The sequence below is a fragment of the Camelina sativa genome, chromosome 17 (genome assembly GCF_030686135.1).
Source record: "Camelina sativa cultivar CO46 ecotype springtype chromosome 17, ASM3068613v1".
Lineage (NCBI taxonomy): Eukaryota > Viridiplantae > Streptophyta > Magnoliopsida > Brassicales > Brassicaceae > Camelina > Camelina sativa.
In genome coordinates, this window is record NC_141896.1 from 27,145,845 (window position 1) to 27,159,352 (window position 13,508).

Genomic DNA, 13,508 nt, shown 5'->3' on the forward strand with positions numbered 1-13,508 from the left:
CTCGGCTGAGATTCTCCTCCTGTAACACCTTTGCCTCTGATTTTCCTTTTGCCCCATCGCCAAACATGACTTTGCTAGCTCATACTCCTTCAAATTCAGACAGATAAGTGTTGAGTTCCAGTTATGTGTCTTGAACACCCACTGTCAAAGTACCACTTCTCCTTTTTTGGCTCAGATTCCCTAGATATGAATGTAGGCTACGTTGTTGTACAGATCGTATTTCCTAATGTACACATGATTGCTTCACCTAGTATTCTTGTGATACCGATCATTATGCATCATTTGAGATACTCGATGCAGAAACCCATAACATTGTGATTTGTAGTGATTCAAGTCACCATAGTACCATCATCCTGTTTTTCTACTTCTCTATTGATTGAACACAGGTCCATATGCTGATTGCAGGTTTTGAAAACTGTGAAGAGAACCATATACCCTATATAGTTGTCTGAGAGCAGTCACCCTATGCACTCATCTGTAAGCTGGTTGTGTCCTCAAGCGTGAAGAAATTCCTCTCACCATTCTGTCGCTGTCTCTTGAACTATCAGCAGTCTGTCTCTTCTTGTCTTCTACTAGTCTAACAGCAGCAGATGTGCTTCATTTCAAAAACTGAGTGGTGTTGTTTGAGTTTTCACCTTCATATCCTAGACGCCAAGTAACATTGGCAATTCTAAGAAGTCATAAGCTTGTCAAGATCCTTCGTCCTCTTGCTCAACATTTTGATATTTCTCAACTGATCTTCCAATTGTTTCTCAAGACCTTGCGATTTGTTCTTCTTTTCAGCCAGCTCTTAGGCCAGCTCAGAAACTCTAGTCAACAATCCTCTATTTTCAGAGGTGAGATCAGAATTCTCTTTTTTCTTCTACATCAAAATCTTGATCAGTAGGGAGATATGATCCTCAGGAGACAAACTTGCATCATCATCCTCTGAATCTGCCTCAATATTCTAATTCTTATCATCTTGCTCAGCGGACACTTCATTTTCGTCTTCTTCCTCAATAACTCCTAGAAAGGTAACAAAGTTATTAAACATCTCGCCATGGTCTTCATATTTGTCAATGTCACTTTCACTCCAAGTTACGTAAGAATTTTGCTTTGAATCTTAAAGAAAGACATTCAGCTTTTGTATGATCATAACCCTTGCATTCGTAACACTTCAACTTGTTTCTTCGTTTGATATTGGGACATTTAGCCTTAAAGTGTCCAAAACCTTTACACTCAGAGCACTGTTTTTCTTGTTTATCAACCTTCTTCAGCTCCTTCTCTGAATTAGCCCTAGTGTGTGATGAACCTCCTCTCTGTTGACCTCTCTCCATCTTCTGAAAGTATTTATTAACCAGTAATTCCACCTTTTCTTCATAAGCATCATCTTGAGATTCAACAGCCTTTAGGACAAAAGATTTCCCACTTGTCTGATCCTTCTTCTTCATCTGCAGCTCATACGCTTGTATCATACCAACCACTTAATCAAACTTCAGCTCATCTGAATTTAGTGAGACATCTATTACAGATTTGTGAGACTGAAATTTGTCTGGCAGACTTTTGAGAAATTTCTTCACCAGTTTCTTATCTTTGCAACGCTTCCCCAAAACCACAGACACCTGAGTAATAGTGCTCAACTTGGTGCTTAAATCATCAATTGATTCACCATCTACAATGGTTAGATTTTCAAACGCATATGCTAAGATATTGAGCCTAGTCCATTTCACGTTGTTGGTACCTTCAAAAGTGACTTCAAGAATATCCCAAGCCTCTTTTGAAGACGTACAACCTTGCACATGAGTGAAAACATTCATCGGTAGAGAACCAAAGATAACAAATAGGTCTTGCAAATTGTGCTTCGATGCAGCTTTCTCCTCAGATGTCCATTCCTTCTTAGGCTTCAAAATCAATTCTCCCTTAACATCCCTTTCCATGGGAGGTTCTCATCCATCTTCCACAGCAAACATGCTTCCATGTTAATGCTCTGAATTGATTGTCTCATCAAAACTTTCCAGAACCCATAGTGCTCCAAATCCAGTTTTAGTGGCTTAGGCAGCACAACAAACTATTGTGACTTCTCTATATCCTTGTCGCAGAATCTCACATGTTGAAAAGGTAACACAACTTATATCAGATGTCTGCCCTGATACCAAATGTAAAAGTATAGAGTATACCGCAACACATTGTTTATGCTTTCTACTTTGTTTTTTATTGATAAAACTATCGTTTACAAGGATACTTTTATTTTGGACTTTACATAACCTATTCCTCACAATAGGCTTGTACCCAACTAAAAACAAGTCCAAGCCTACTCTCCTATTAGTTTAAAATCCCGCCTGTGTAGATCTTAGAGAACGGAAACACCCTCCTTCTTAGCTCTTTTTGTAGCTTTGAAGTTTACAACTCAACAAAAATATTCTAGAGTGCTTGACTGAATCGACCCGACCCGACCCATTTTTTTTAACCTTAATAATCTAGTGATCCCATACTCACTAACCACCTAACCATAATAAAACCAAACAGCGGAAATAACCAAACGTTAAACCAATGAATTAGATAACTAAATAAATAATTCAATCACATCTAACCATCAATACCTAATATCATAAACCAAATCATAGAACAATGAATAAGTGATGTTTGTGATATTTCACTCCAAATCTTTTACCTAACAAGACCATACAACGACTGAAAGTGCACAGTTATTCAATATAGTATTTTAGGATCGATCCCACAGAGAGTAATAGCTAACACAAATTGAATTAAAAGAGAAAGAACTATGGCTAAGACTAAATAAGAGATTGGGGTTTTGGTTTTCCTAATATCTATTGCAAGTAAATAAAAACGGTTTAAAACTATAAGACTAAGGCGTTGGGCGTTTTGGGAGTCATCTTAGGGTTTTTTTGGTTCTAAGCAATATTAAGTGTAAGATCTAACAAGTAAATACTAATTTTGGTCTAGGTTCTCAACTACGAAACACTAATTAACTAACAAGCTATTTTCATAGAATGAAAGTCTAAAGTCTTCATACTCCGTTACTCAACTTTCGCAGGCAACGACGCATGTCAACCAGCTAGTAAAACAAGTTTGATACATTCACCAAACTCCGCAACTCAACTTACGCAGGTTACGACGCGAGGTTTTGGTATAACACTAGTTCGGAGAAGTAGGATAACGCGGTTAACGCTCCCGTTCTCTAGATCAGCACTTGGTGATCAATCCAAGCACATGCATTAAGATAAAGATGTCCCAAAAGAACTCTAATACAGAACCGAAAATATGATCTAACAACCTAATTGAAGCGAACCATGAATTTCTCTTGAATCACCCCATAAAACCCAACAAAGTAAATTACTCGCTCATGATGCAAAGAAACGACATTGATATTATAAAGAATAGTATCAAAAACAAATCAATTAACAAAAGGGGTTAAAAGGAAACTTTTCTATTTGTCACAAAAGTAACTTGATCCCAAAAGCAATGAAAGTATTAAAAAGAGTAGAAAGAGAGATTGGTGGATCTTCAAGGGCTTTGAGAGGGACGAGAGGGTGCGGCTGCTTCTCTGGTTGTCGCTAGGACGGCTCCAAAAGCTGTTGATGATGCATGGCAGGGGCGGTTTTGAGGCAATGAAGAGAACTTGAAGTCACACCTTGAAACCCCAGGTCTTTAAGAGTATTTATATAGTTTTGTCTTGGATTAGAGTTTGTAAAGATAGAAAGGTCTAATCTTCTTAAGTGCAGGACAAGGGGCGGCGAAAGAGGCTTCTGGACAGTGGAGGAGGCTTGGAATGGGCCGCAATGATGGTTGTTGTTCAGGCCTTCAATAAAAGGCCATCGGCTAGATGGTTCTCCTTATGTCGGTTTATAACACGTCTCGGTAAATCAGAAATATCTTCCGGCTGGTTGGATGGATTGACTTGATTCCACTTCGAAGAGAAAGATGACTCTTCCAGCTTTCCGTAGACACCAAGCATGATATAATTTGAGTTATGGAAATTCTTCAAAAGTGGCCCGTACTGAAAAACTCTAAATCTGTCCTTAAACATGTTTTCCTTGTCTTTTGGTCCTTTTGCAATAAAACCTGTAAAACCTTTTTGAAACCTAAAATACTTGATAATAGACTTTTTATACCTAAAATCTCATCAAACTCTTCCTAAATGCATATGAAAACTATAGCTAATATGGGTAAAATAATGATGTTATCAATAAGCAACCTAAACATCCGTTCTAGACCACTACATTCCATTTTAACAACCTAACAACAGCATAGAACCAACAACCGAGCCTCTAGAATATCCTCCTCTTCATTGCCTTGATTCCACGATCACACTTTGTCTTTACCTGCACCACAAACACAAATTGAGATGCATGAGTATTGTGATCAACACTCAGTGAGACAATCCCTCACATATATTAGGCTATACACACAAGCAACTAATACTCCAATGTTAAACAAGCAACAAACAAACACAAACAAACCAGGAAGACAGGTATCAGCCGCCTGCTGAAAATGTTGGTGTCGACCGAAACCCTCCTGATGTCAATAGACACACCCTCTAGGTGTTGATCAACACTACCTCATAGTGTCGATCGACACAGCTCCTTGGTTATGACCGACACAGCTCCTTGGTTATGACCGACACAACTCCTTGGTGTCGATCGACACAGCTCCTTGGTGTCGACCGACACTGCTCCTCAGTGTCGACCAACACCCCTCCTCGACCCAAAAACCCTCAAACCGACACTCATCAAGTATATGTGCCGTCAACACCTTGTTGTCAACCGACACCCACATGGTGTCGATCGACACCAACTCCGCAGACACGTTCTGCTCGGAGCTGAAAGTCAACTCTCTGTTTCTCTCCATCTCCAATCCGTCCAAAACTTGACCAAAAGCCACAAGAAGCCATATGATCCATGTAGCAACCATAACAACCAACTGTCCTTAGAGCCAACAATTCTGAACACGTCTGAGTCCTATCTCCTAACCATGTCTCCATCCCGTGGCTCGGGTAAAACATTCAATGTCGTACCAACCACATATCCCTTCATTGGAATACTTCATGACCACACAAGGATCATCAAAATGCCACAAAGGCTGCCACTAAAGCCAATAAATGTCCTAAAATGGACCGCCATAAAGGCCGACTGTGTCTAAACAGACCGCCACCAAGACCAAACAAATGTCATAAACACGACCACCACAAAGGCCAAACAATTGTCCTAACAAGGACCGTCACAAAGACCATTCATCCCGAAGGACCAACACGAAGACCACTTATCCCGAAGGACCATCATGAAGACCACTCGTCTCAAAGGACCGTCACGTAGACCACTTGTCCCAAAAAACCGTCACAAAGACCAATCATCTAGGAGGACCGTCACAAAGACTATACATCTCAAAAGATTGCCTAAACAGGCGACACGTCCCTAAGGACCGTCATGAAGACAATACATCCTGAAGGACCGCCTAAACAGGCAACATTGGCCAAACAGCCCGCCACTAAGGCCACACAATTGGCTAAACAGTCCGCCACGAAGGCCACACAAGCCCCACCAAGGCTATCAACCTCTAAAAATGGGCAAATTCTAACTCCCATAAAATTTCCTATTTTTAGCACTTTCCATTTCAGGAAACTTTCCACTTTTAGAAACTCACACTTCAAGAAAGTTTCCGCTTTTAGCACAAGCTTCACGGAATCTCGTATACCGAACACCACCTCATCTTGGTACTTATTCGCACAACCAATCACCCCTAAACGACCAAGTAACAAGAGAGATGGGCTGGAATACTCCATTCCGCTCCAGCCACAGACTACAACTGGGACTAATCTAGAAAAGCTCAAGTCGCGGCCTGATTCTCGAATCACTTTTTGAACCTTGCGTTCATCCTCACCTATCCTTAACACCATTACAGTCCCAAAGGACTCTCACTAAAGGAACCTTCTTCTTCTGAATTTCCTTGACTCTCCGCTGGAGAACCCTCACCGGTCTCACCTCCAAAGTCATGTTGGGCTGAAGATCTTCGGGAATCTTAGCCAAAAACTGATCTTCCTCGCGGAGACACTTCTGCAGCGTCGACACATGAAAGATCTTGTGGAACGCGCGCATAACATCTGGCAACTCCAGCCTATATGCCACCGGTCTCACCCACTCAACTACCCTGAACGGACCCATATACCTCAGACTTAATTAGTCTCTGTCAATGACCTGTTCGGACCCTGCAACATGGCCATCTTAAGGTACACTCTGTCTCCCACCTGAAATTCAAGATCCCTCCTCCTCTTATCGGCATAACTCCTCTGCCGATCCTGAGCTTCCTTAATGTTCAGCTTCAGAACCCTAATCTTCTATGAGGTCTTCTGAATAAAACTCGCACCATATATGCTCCTCTCCCCCCACCTGAGTCCAGCATAATGGTGGCCGACATGGCCTCCCATACAACGCCTCTTAGGGAGCCATCCCGACACTCGCCTGGTAGTTCTTGTTGTAAGCAAACTCTACCAAGGTCAGGTGATCCGCCCAATGGCTACCCCAGTCCAGCACACACATCCTCAGCAAATCCTCCAACGTCTGGATCGTCCTCTCCGACAGCCCATATGTCTGATGACTGTAGGCTGTACTCATATGCACCTTAGTGCCCATCTCTGCCTGAAATACCCTTCAAAACACTGAAGTGAACTTGGAATCTCTATCAGACACGATACTTGCCGGCACCCCGTGCAATCTGAATATCTCTCTCACATTCTTCTTAGCCAACACCGCTACTCCATCGGTCTTCTTAATGGCCAGAAAGTGTGCCGACTTAGTCAACCGGTCCACATTGACCCAAATTGCATCATAGGTCTGAGACACTGGCAATCATACCATGAAGTCCATCGTGATCATGTCCCAATTCCACTCTGGAATGGGCAAAATCTCTAACAAGGCACCCAGAACCTGATGCTAAGCCTTCAATAGCTGGCAGACGTTGCATCTCGCAACCCAACTAGCTGTACCCTTCTTCATCCCGACCTAGTGATAGTACCACATGAGGTCACGATACATTTTAGTCGCTCATGGATGAATAGATAACATGCTCACATGAGCCTCTCTCAGGATCTCCTGCCTATACTCCTCATATTTGGGCACACAGATCCGAACATGCACAAGTATAGTACCATTGGCACAGAACTAATACTCTGAATCAACAACTCTAGAGGCATTCACCAGCCCCACAACCTTCTCCTGAGCCAACCGCACTCTGCTCCGCAGACACGTTCTGCTCGAAGCCGAAAGTAGAATCTCCATTTCTCTCCATCTCCAATCCATCCAAAACTCGCTCAAAAGCCACAAGAAGCCATAGGATCCATGTGACAACCATACCAAGCAAGAAAACACCGCAAACACCATAGAATAAGCAAAAACAAGGAAATCTCAGGGTTAGATCAGCCATGGTCAGGCACTCACCTCTTTTAAAGGAAGTTACTCACCAAAACTGACGAATCCAACACCTTAGAAGGCTTCTCCATCGTTCCTAGCACAAGATCTCCACTCCACAGGAATAGATCTCCACTCCACAGGAAAAGATCTCACCAAACAGGCCAATAATCTCCAAAAATCTCCTAAGAACACTATCTAGAACTTTTTCTCCTTTTCTCACACTCTCGGGAACGACAAAACTCTAAAACCCCATGACCTTGGACAACTGTAGTGTTGTAAAAGAAGAAATTAGAAGTTTATGAACTTTAAACTTTTCTTATATTCCTTCAAATTTTGTTTACTTCACAAAATATTGGATTTTGAGTCACTGAGGCAAAGAACGACACTTACAACCCCTTCTTACTCTAGAAACCTGACTCTTCATATAGATAGGTTTACAAATGCTACTAGAGCTAGCATCGCTTAATTGTTGATAGGGTACTGCCTTTCCCTCATTCCTTTTTTCTTCTTTCGATCTACCTCTTTTCTGTAGATCTGGCTTGGTTTTTGTTTTAATTTGAGAGTCTTGTTTATGAATGATTTTGTCGAAGTTATATGTGTTCACGTCAAGTCTTGTTCTTCCTTATACTCGTTCCTCCAGTTTTTTTTTTATTATGTATTATATTGTTTTATGGATTTTCCTTCAGATTTGTGTTGATCCGGTAACTCCTAAAGTATTAGATATCTGGAGTTTTGATTTTTTATACAATCTACATTGCTTGTCTCATATGCACACCATATGTTCGATGAAATTACTAATTTAAAGTATTAGAACCTATTATTTACAAAACATTGAGTATTCTATCAAGTAATTATTTGAAGGTTAGTTTTAATGTTAACTTGCTGTGCTTAATTTTGGATGCACTCAAAAGAACTCTCTTTACATATACATGTGAGCTAAGCTACACTGAAATTGACTAACTAGACTACTTATTGTGTCACTTACAAGGTCTCTCGTTATTACTAACTGAGATATTACAGGTTTTGCTTTGCTTTTTGATGGTCTTTTTCTGCAAGTTTTGATGGTGATGCCTTTTAGATTGGTTTAGTATTTGTGTTGCTGTTAAACTCATAGATTGGACTTTTTCTACTATTTTCTGTAATTTTGTAGTTTCTCTATTCCATTGGAGGGTGAATGATTGTTTCAGGTTTCGTTGGTGAATCATGAAAGGAAAAGTGAGCAGCTGAGAACCATATGCTTGCAAGCCATGCTGTTTTTCAGACTTCTCGGGTATGTATATTATGATTGTCTTCATTGTTTATGTCTTGATGTAATTATCTCGTAACTACTCTAGGTTTCTTTGTTTGGATCTTTGGCATGTCTTTATCCTTAGAATTTTTGTTTTTACATTGATCCAGTTAGAAATTAATCAGTTCATGGTTTTGAAATTTATTAGTAAATATTCTGTTGCAGAATGAGAAATGGCATTACTGTAATAAATTTAATATTAGAAATGAGGTCTAACCAAATTTAATGTTCATATATATACATGTATTTTGATAATTTTATATAATTATTAATTTATACTATTATTGGGACCATATATTTACAAAGGATTTTCAAAAAGTTATTATTTTATTATATTATCGAATTATGTCCAAAATTACACTGGTCCCAACTTGGGACTAAAGAAATTTATTAATTTACAGAGAGTATTAATTTACCGAGTATTAATTTATAGAGGTTTGACTGTATATCTGAAAAAGTGAACAGTGACCTCACGGAACATTTGTCCATCCCTGATAATTTTTTTTCTTTTGCCATGATTTTAGTCGAAGAAGATGAATCAAATTAGAAGGAATCAATATGATGTTTTTTGCTAACCCAAATTTAAGAAAATCCCAAAAAAATTAGGAATCGATCTTTCAAGATTTTTGTGTTCATTTCTCTTAAAAATCAAATACTAAATTTAAATGTAAATGGCATTACTGTAATAAACCACACAACCCTGGTTTAAAAGTAATAATCAAACTTTTCTGTATTGTTTGAGTAACTCGGATTTCATAACGTGTTGTTATAGTAATAAACCTACTTTTATGTAATATTCTAGGTAATTTCTCAAAAAAAAAATCAGTTGAAACTTACTCTAAAATAAGTTAATCAGTGAAAGAAACATTTTCCAAATCAAATTTTGAATTTGTTGGATTGAATCATAAAACGACGTTGACATTATTTTAAATTTTATAAAAAAATGAAATGACCAACAACAAAGAAAAACTTTAAATGACTAATTTATTCTTGGTGTAATCATGTTTCGTCCCTTTAATAATCTCACTGTCTTATGCGTCAGACCAGAAAAAGAACTTCGACAATGCTACTGAAACTTTCCACAGATCCATCGTCTCCAACATTATCTGTACAAACCTCCATGGGATCTCTGTGATACACCACTCTCTCTCTCTCTCTCTCTCTTCCTCTCTCTCTCTCTCTCTCAAGCTCGGAGAGTATTAAACACACACAAAAACCAGATCTTTCTCTCTCTCTCTCCACCCAAAAAAAATCGAAACTTTATAGTTTCTGCTTGATGAAAAGCAAAATCCACCACCAGCCCAATGGCGGGAGCAACAATGGTGTTATTACAGGTAGCGATAATGGCTGTCGAAGTGAGTCACCAAGCCCGCCTTTATCTCCAAACCGGCGTGTCCTCCGTCGTCAACGGCGGCAGACTTTACTCAGAGCTTCCTCTTTCTCTCTCCGGAGAAATCTCCGTTACTTGCTTCTCCTTCCTATGATTTACGCTTCTGGGCTTCTCATGTGTGTCGGTCCTTTCTCGGGTCTTGTCGGGTGGGTTTATGTTCCTGGGTCTGTTTATCGGAGCCCCGAGATTTACCGGAAACTTAAAGATGACATTCTCTCTGACAATTCAACCGCCCTTGAGGTTCTTTTTGCATTCTCTTCTTCTTCTTCTTCTTCTTCCACATTTTTTACAGTAAAGTCTCGATTTTTATGTCGATTGTTTTAAAAGCCTTGTTTGATTTTGGTAGCAGTTGTCTTCTGTGTGGAAATACAAAAGGAGACCAAAAATGCCAAAACCTTGTCCTAATTCAACAGTTTCATCACATCTTGGTCTTACCAGAGGTAAGGAGCTAACTTATTTCCGTTTAGATTTTATTTATGGCTGCTTGCTTCCCAGTTTCTGGGATCATTAAACAAACTTGATTCTTTAGAACAATCTTACAATGTGTTTTGATGAATTTTTGTTTCAGAATCATCTCATCTTGCTCCTAGTGGTTACTTGATCGTTGAGGCAAATGGTGGTCTTAATCAGCAGCGTTCCGCGGTATCATCTTCTTCTTGTTCCTCTTGCTAAAACATGTTTCTAAAAGAGTTGTTATTCAACTTTTCGATTGTTTCAGATTTGCAATGCTGTGGCTGTTGCTGGACTCCTGAACGCAGTTTTAGTCATACCCCAGTTTGAATTTCATGCTATTTGGAAGGATTCAAGGTAAGTAGCCATTTTGGAAATATCATTTCCTTTTCACAGTTTTTGTTAAAATATTTTGGACTAAGGAATGTATAATAATTGTGGCAGCACATTTGGGGATATTTATGACGAAGATCATTTCATATCGAGCCTCGAAGGTTATGTGAAAATTGTGAGAGATGTTCCTGATGAGATAATGACTCGTTTTAATTACAACATGTCAAGTATCCCTACTATTCGGGTTCAAGCTTGGGCTACCGTAAACTACTATAATGGGGACGTCTATCCGGTCTTAAAGGAACATGGGTAGGTTGACTTATCTTCTTACATGACTTAACAACTCTCTTTTTTTTTTTTTTTTGGTCTCTTAAGGAACATGGTGTCATTGTTTACTTTGTTTTCAGGGTTATACGGATTTCTCCTTTCGCAAATAGACTGGCGATGAGTGTTCCACCATATATCCAACTTTTGAGGTGCATAGCTAATTACAACGCATTGAAGTTTTCTTCACCCATATCAACACTAGCTGAAAAGTTAGTCGATCGGATGGTCGAGAAAAGCTCAGAGACCGGAGGAAAGTATGTCTCAGTTCACCTTCGGTTTGAGGAGGTATATTATTTGTCTTTGATGTATTTAGTTAGAATCACTTTTATGGTTTAGAGAGACAAGGATTTAATTAAAAAGCCTTGGTTTTTTTCAAGGACATGGTGGCATTCTCATGTTGTCTCTACGAAGGTGGAAGAGCTGAGAAATCTGAAATGGATGTGATCAGACAGAAAAGTTGGAAAGGAAAGTTCAAACGAAGAGATCGTGTCATTAGGCCCGACCTTAACCGAGTTAATGGAAAATGTCCCCTTTCCCCGTTAGAGGTTGACATTGATTAACAACATTTCCATCAAAATTTTCTTTATTGAGCTTTGTTTTCCAATTGCTATTTTCCATTGTCAACATAGGTCGGTATGATGCTCCGTGGTATGGGATTTGATAACAACACTTCAATATATTTGGCCTCGGGACGAATCTATCAGCCTGAGAAACATTTGGCTCCTCTCCAGGAAATGTTTTCCCGTCTCTACACAAAAGAGTCTCTTGCAACTCCAGAGGAGCTTGCCCCATTTGAGGTTTTTATTTTGACATACATCAGTCTCTAAGCCAAATCAACATTTCCAAGTCTGATATTTGTCTTGTTGCTCTGATTAATTAGGGATATTCTTCCAGAATGGCTGCTTTGGACTACACAGTGAGCTTGTTAAGTGAAGTGTTTGTGACAACTCAAGGTGGAAACTTTCCCCATTTTTTGATGGGCCATCGGAGATTCCTCTATGGTGGACATGCAAAAACTGTCATACCGGACAAACCCAAACTCGTTCTCCTTCTTCAGGACATGGACGTGAGGTACAATAACTCTTCCTTTCCTCATCGTAGAGTTCATGTATAATATAAACACTAGGAAGAGATGAACTTTAGATAAAATATGGAACCAAGAAACGACGCAGAGTTTTGACATCTTCCATAGCTCTCATGCACAGAAGAGACCTTATAATGAGCCGTTTTACACTTTTTGAATAGGAATTTGTACAAATTTCCTCTGAATCTAAATCTTGAACAGGTGGGAAGTTTTCAAAAAGGAGATGAAATTGATGCTAGGGGAAAGTGATAGAAAGGGAGTGATGGTACCTAGGGTCAGGAAGATCAACCGGAAAACTTCCATTTACACATACCCTTTACCCGAGTGTGAATGCATCTTTCATTTGTCTTCCAATTTCTCAGCTACCGGAAACATTCAGAATCTTGGAGCACTTCATCCAACTTCCAACCTCATGAATACTGCAAGACTATAGTCTCGAGTCTTTTTGACCCTTACACTGAAGCTTTGTGCCAAGTCCTGAACGTTTTTGTGCTCTTGACGGAAGCAAGCAATCATATATGAAGGAGATTTTTATGAGGGAATTGAGTTCACACAAGTGTAAGAACTCTCTAGGATTGAAACTGTGTTGCTTGCTATTTCTTGTCATGTAGGAGTTAGGATAGTCACAAAAACAGGGGTGTGATTTTCTGTACTTATGTTTTCTTCTTCTTTTTTTTGGTCATTACTTTACACTCTGTCCCTCAAATTGTTCAAGTGTATAGTAATTTACAGTTGGTCTTATTTTTTGTTGTTCTGAAAGTTCTTTGTAACAGTCCCCCAGCTTCCCACTAGATTTTACATTCAATCGATCTGGCTTCCGCAAACATGTTCTCTTTCGTCTTCATTACACGTTCCTCTTTCGTAATCATATGTGAATCAATGCAAATATGCAAGTAGATCTTCAAAGGTTTAAACTACACCCTAGAGAACGATTGAGGAATGACGTAAAAAATCTAGCTTTAATAACCTTTGATTTTATTGCAGCACACCTTGGTTCATCATCATTCAATAGTTACGTAATTATTGTACGAGAATTTGAAAATCTATCTAGCTTAGGTCTCTCAAGTATATTCATCTCAAGGAATAAGGGTATTCATGTAATATACTGATTTTGAAATTTAAAATTAGGAAAGTTATCTAAAACAAACTATCACCATCATAATTAACTGATTATAGATTATACAAAACTTTAATATTTTCTAGCCAGTTCTTTTGTAGTTTTAAACTAGGTTG

At 39.2% G+C, this 13,508-nt stretch overlaps 2 protein-coding genes across 7 annotated transcripts; one reads left to right on the forward strand and one right to left on the reverse strand.

Moving 5' to 3' along the window:
- Window positions 1–1,463: 1,463 nt before the first annotated feature.
- Window positions 1,464–1,916, reverse strand: LOC147924342 (uncharacterized). Its single transcript, XM_087496727.1, has one exon. The coding sequence runs from the start codon at window positions 1,914–1,916 to the stop codon at window positions 1,464–1,466; it is 453 nt and encodes a 150-aa protein (XP_087352853.1).
- A 5,556-nt stretch (window positions 1,917–7,472) lies between these two features.
- On the forward strand, window positions 7,473–13,099 carry LOC104757888 (O-fucosyltransferase 11). Of its 6 annotated transcripts, none has more exons than XM_087495911.1 (12): window positions 7,473–7,880; window positions 8,591–8,673; window positions 9,734–10,321; window positions 10,428–10,521; window positions 10,650–10,723; window positions 10,800–10,888; window positions 10,976–11,173; window positions 11,272–11,476; window positions 11,569–11,736; window positions 11,821–11,988; window positions 12,072–12,262; window positions 12,477–13,099. In XM_087495911.1, the coding sequence occupies exons 3-12, from the start codon at window positions 9,968–9,970 to the stop codon at window positions 12,706–12,708; spliced, it is 1,773 nt and encodes a 590-aa protein (XP_087352037.1). In that variant the 5' UTR covers window positions 7,473–7,880; window positions 8,591–8,673; window positions 9,734–9,967; the 3' UTR covers window positions 12,709–13,099. The 6 variants fall into 6 exon arrangements, with proteins under 6 accessions (XP_087352037.1, XP_087352039.1, XP_087352040.1 ...); XM_087495913.1 differs by having other exon boundaries at window positions 7,555–7,880; window positions 8,554–8,673; window positions 10,431–10,521; XM_087495914.1 differs by having other exon boundaries at window positions 7,667–7,880; window positions 10,431–10,521.
- The last annotated feature ends 409 nt before the right edge of the window (window positions 13,100–13,508 follow it).

Coding starts and splice junctions, on each gene's coding strand:
- LOC147924342 (XM_087496727.1), bottom strand. CDS start 1,916: ATGGAAAGGGATGTTAAGGGAGAATTGATTTTGAAGCCTAAGAAGGAA.
- LOC104757888 (XM_087495911.1), top strand. CDS start 9,968: ATGAAAAGCAAAATCCACCACCAGCCCAATGGCGGGAGCAACAATGGT. Junction 10,724..10,799: donor TTAATCAGCAGCGTTCCGCG/GTATCATCTTCT, acceptor CGATTGTTTCAG/ATTTGCAATGCTGTGGCTGT. Junction 11,989..12,071: donor AGGAGCTTGCCCCATTTGAG/GTTTTTATTTTG, acceptor CTGATTAATTAG/GGATATTCTTCCAGAATGGC.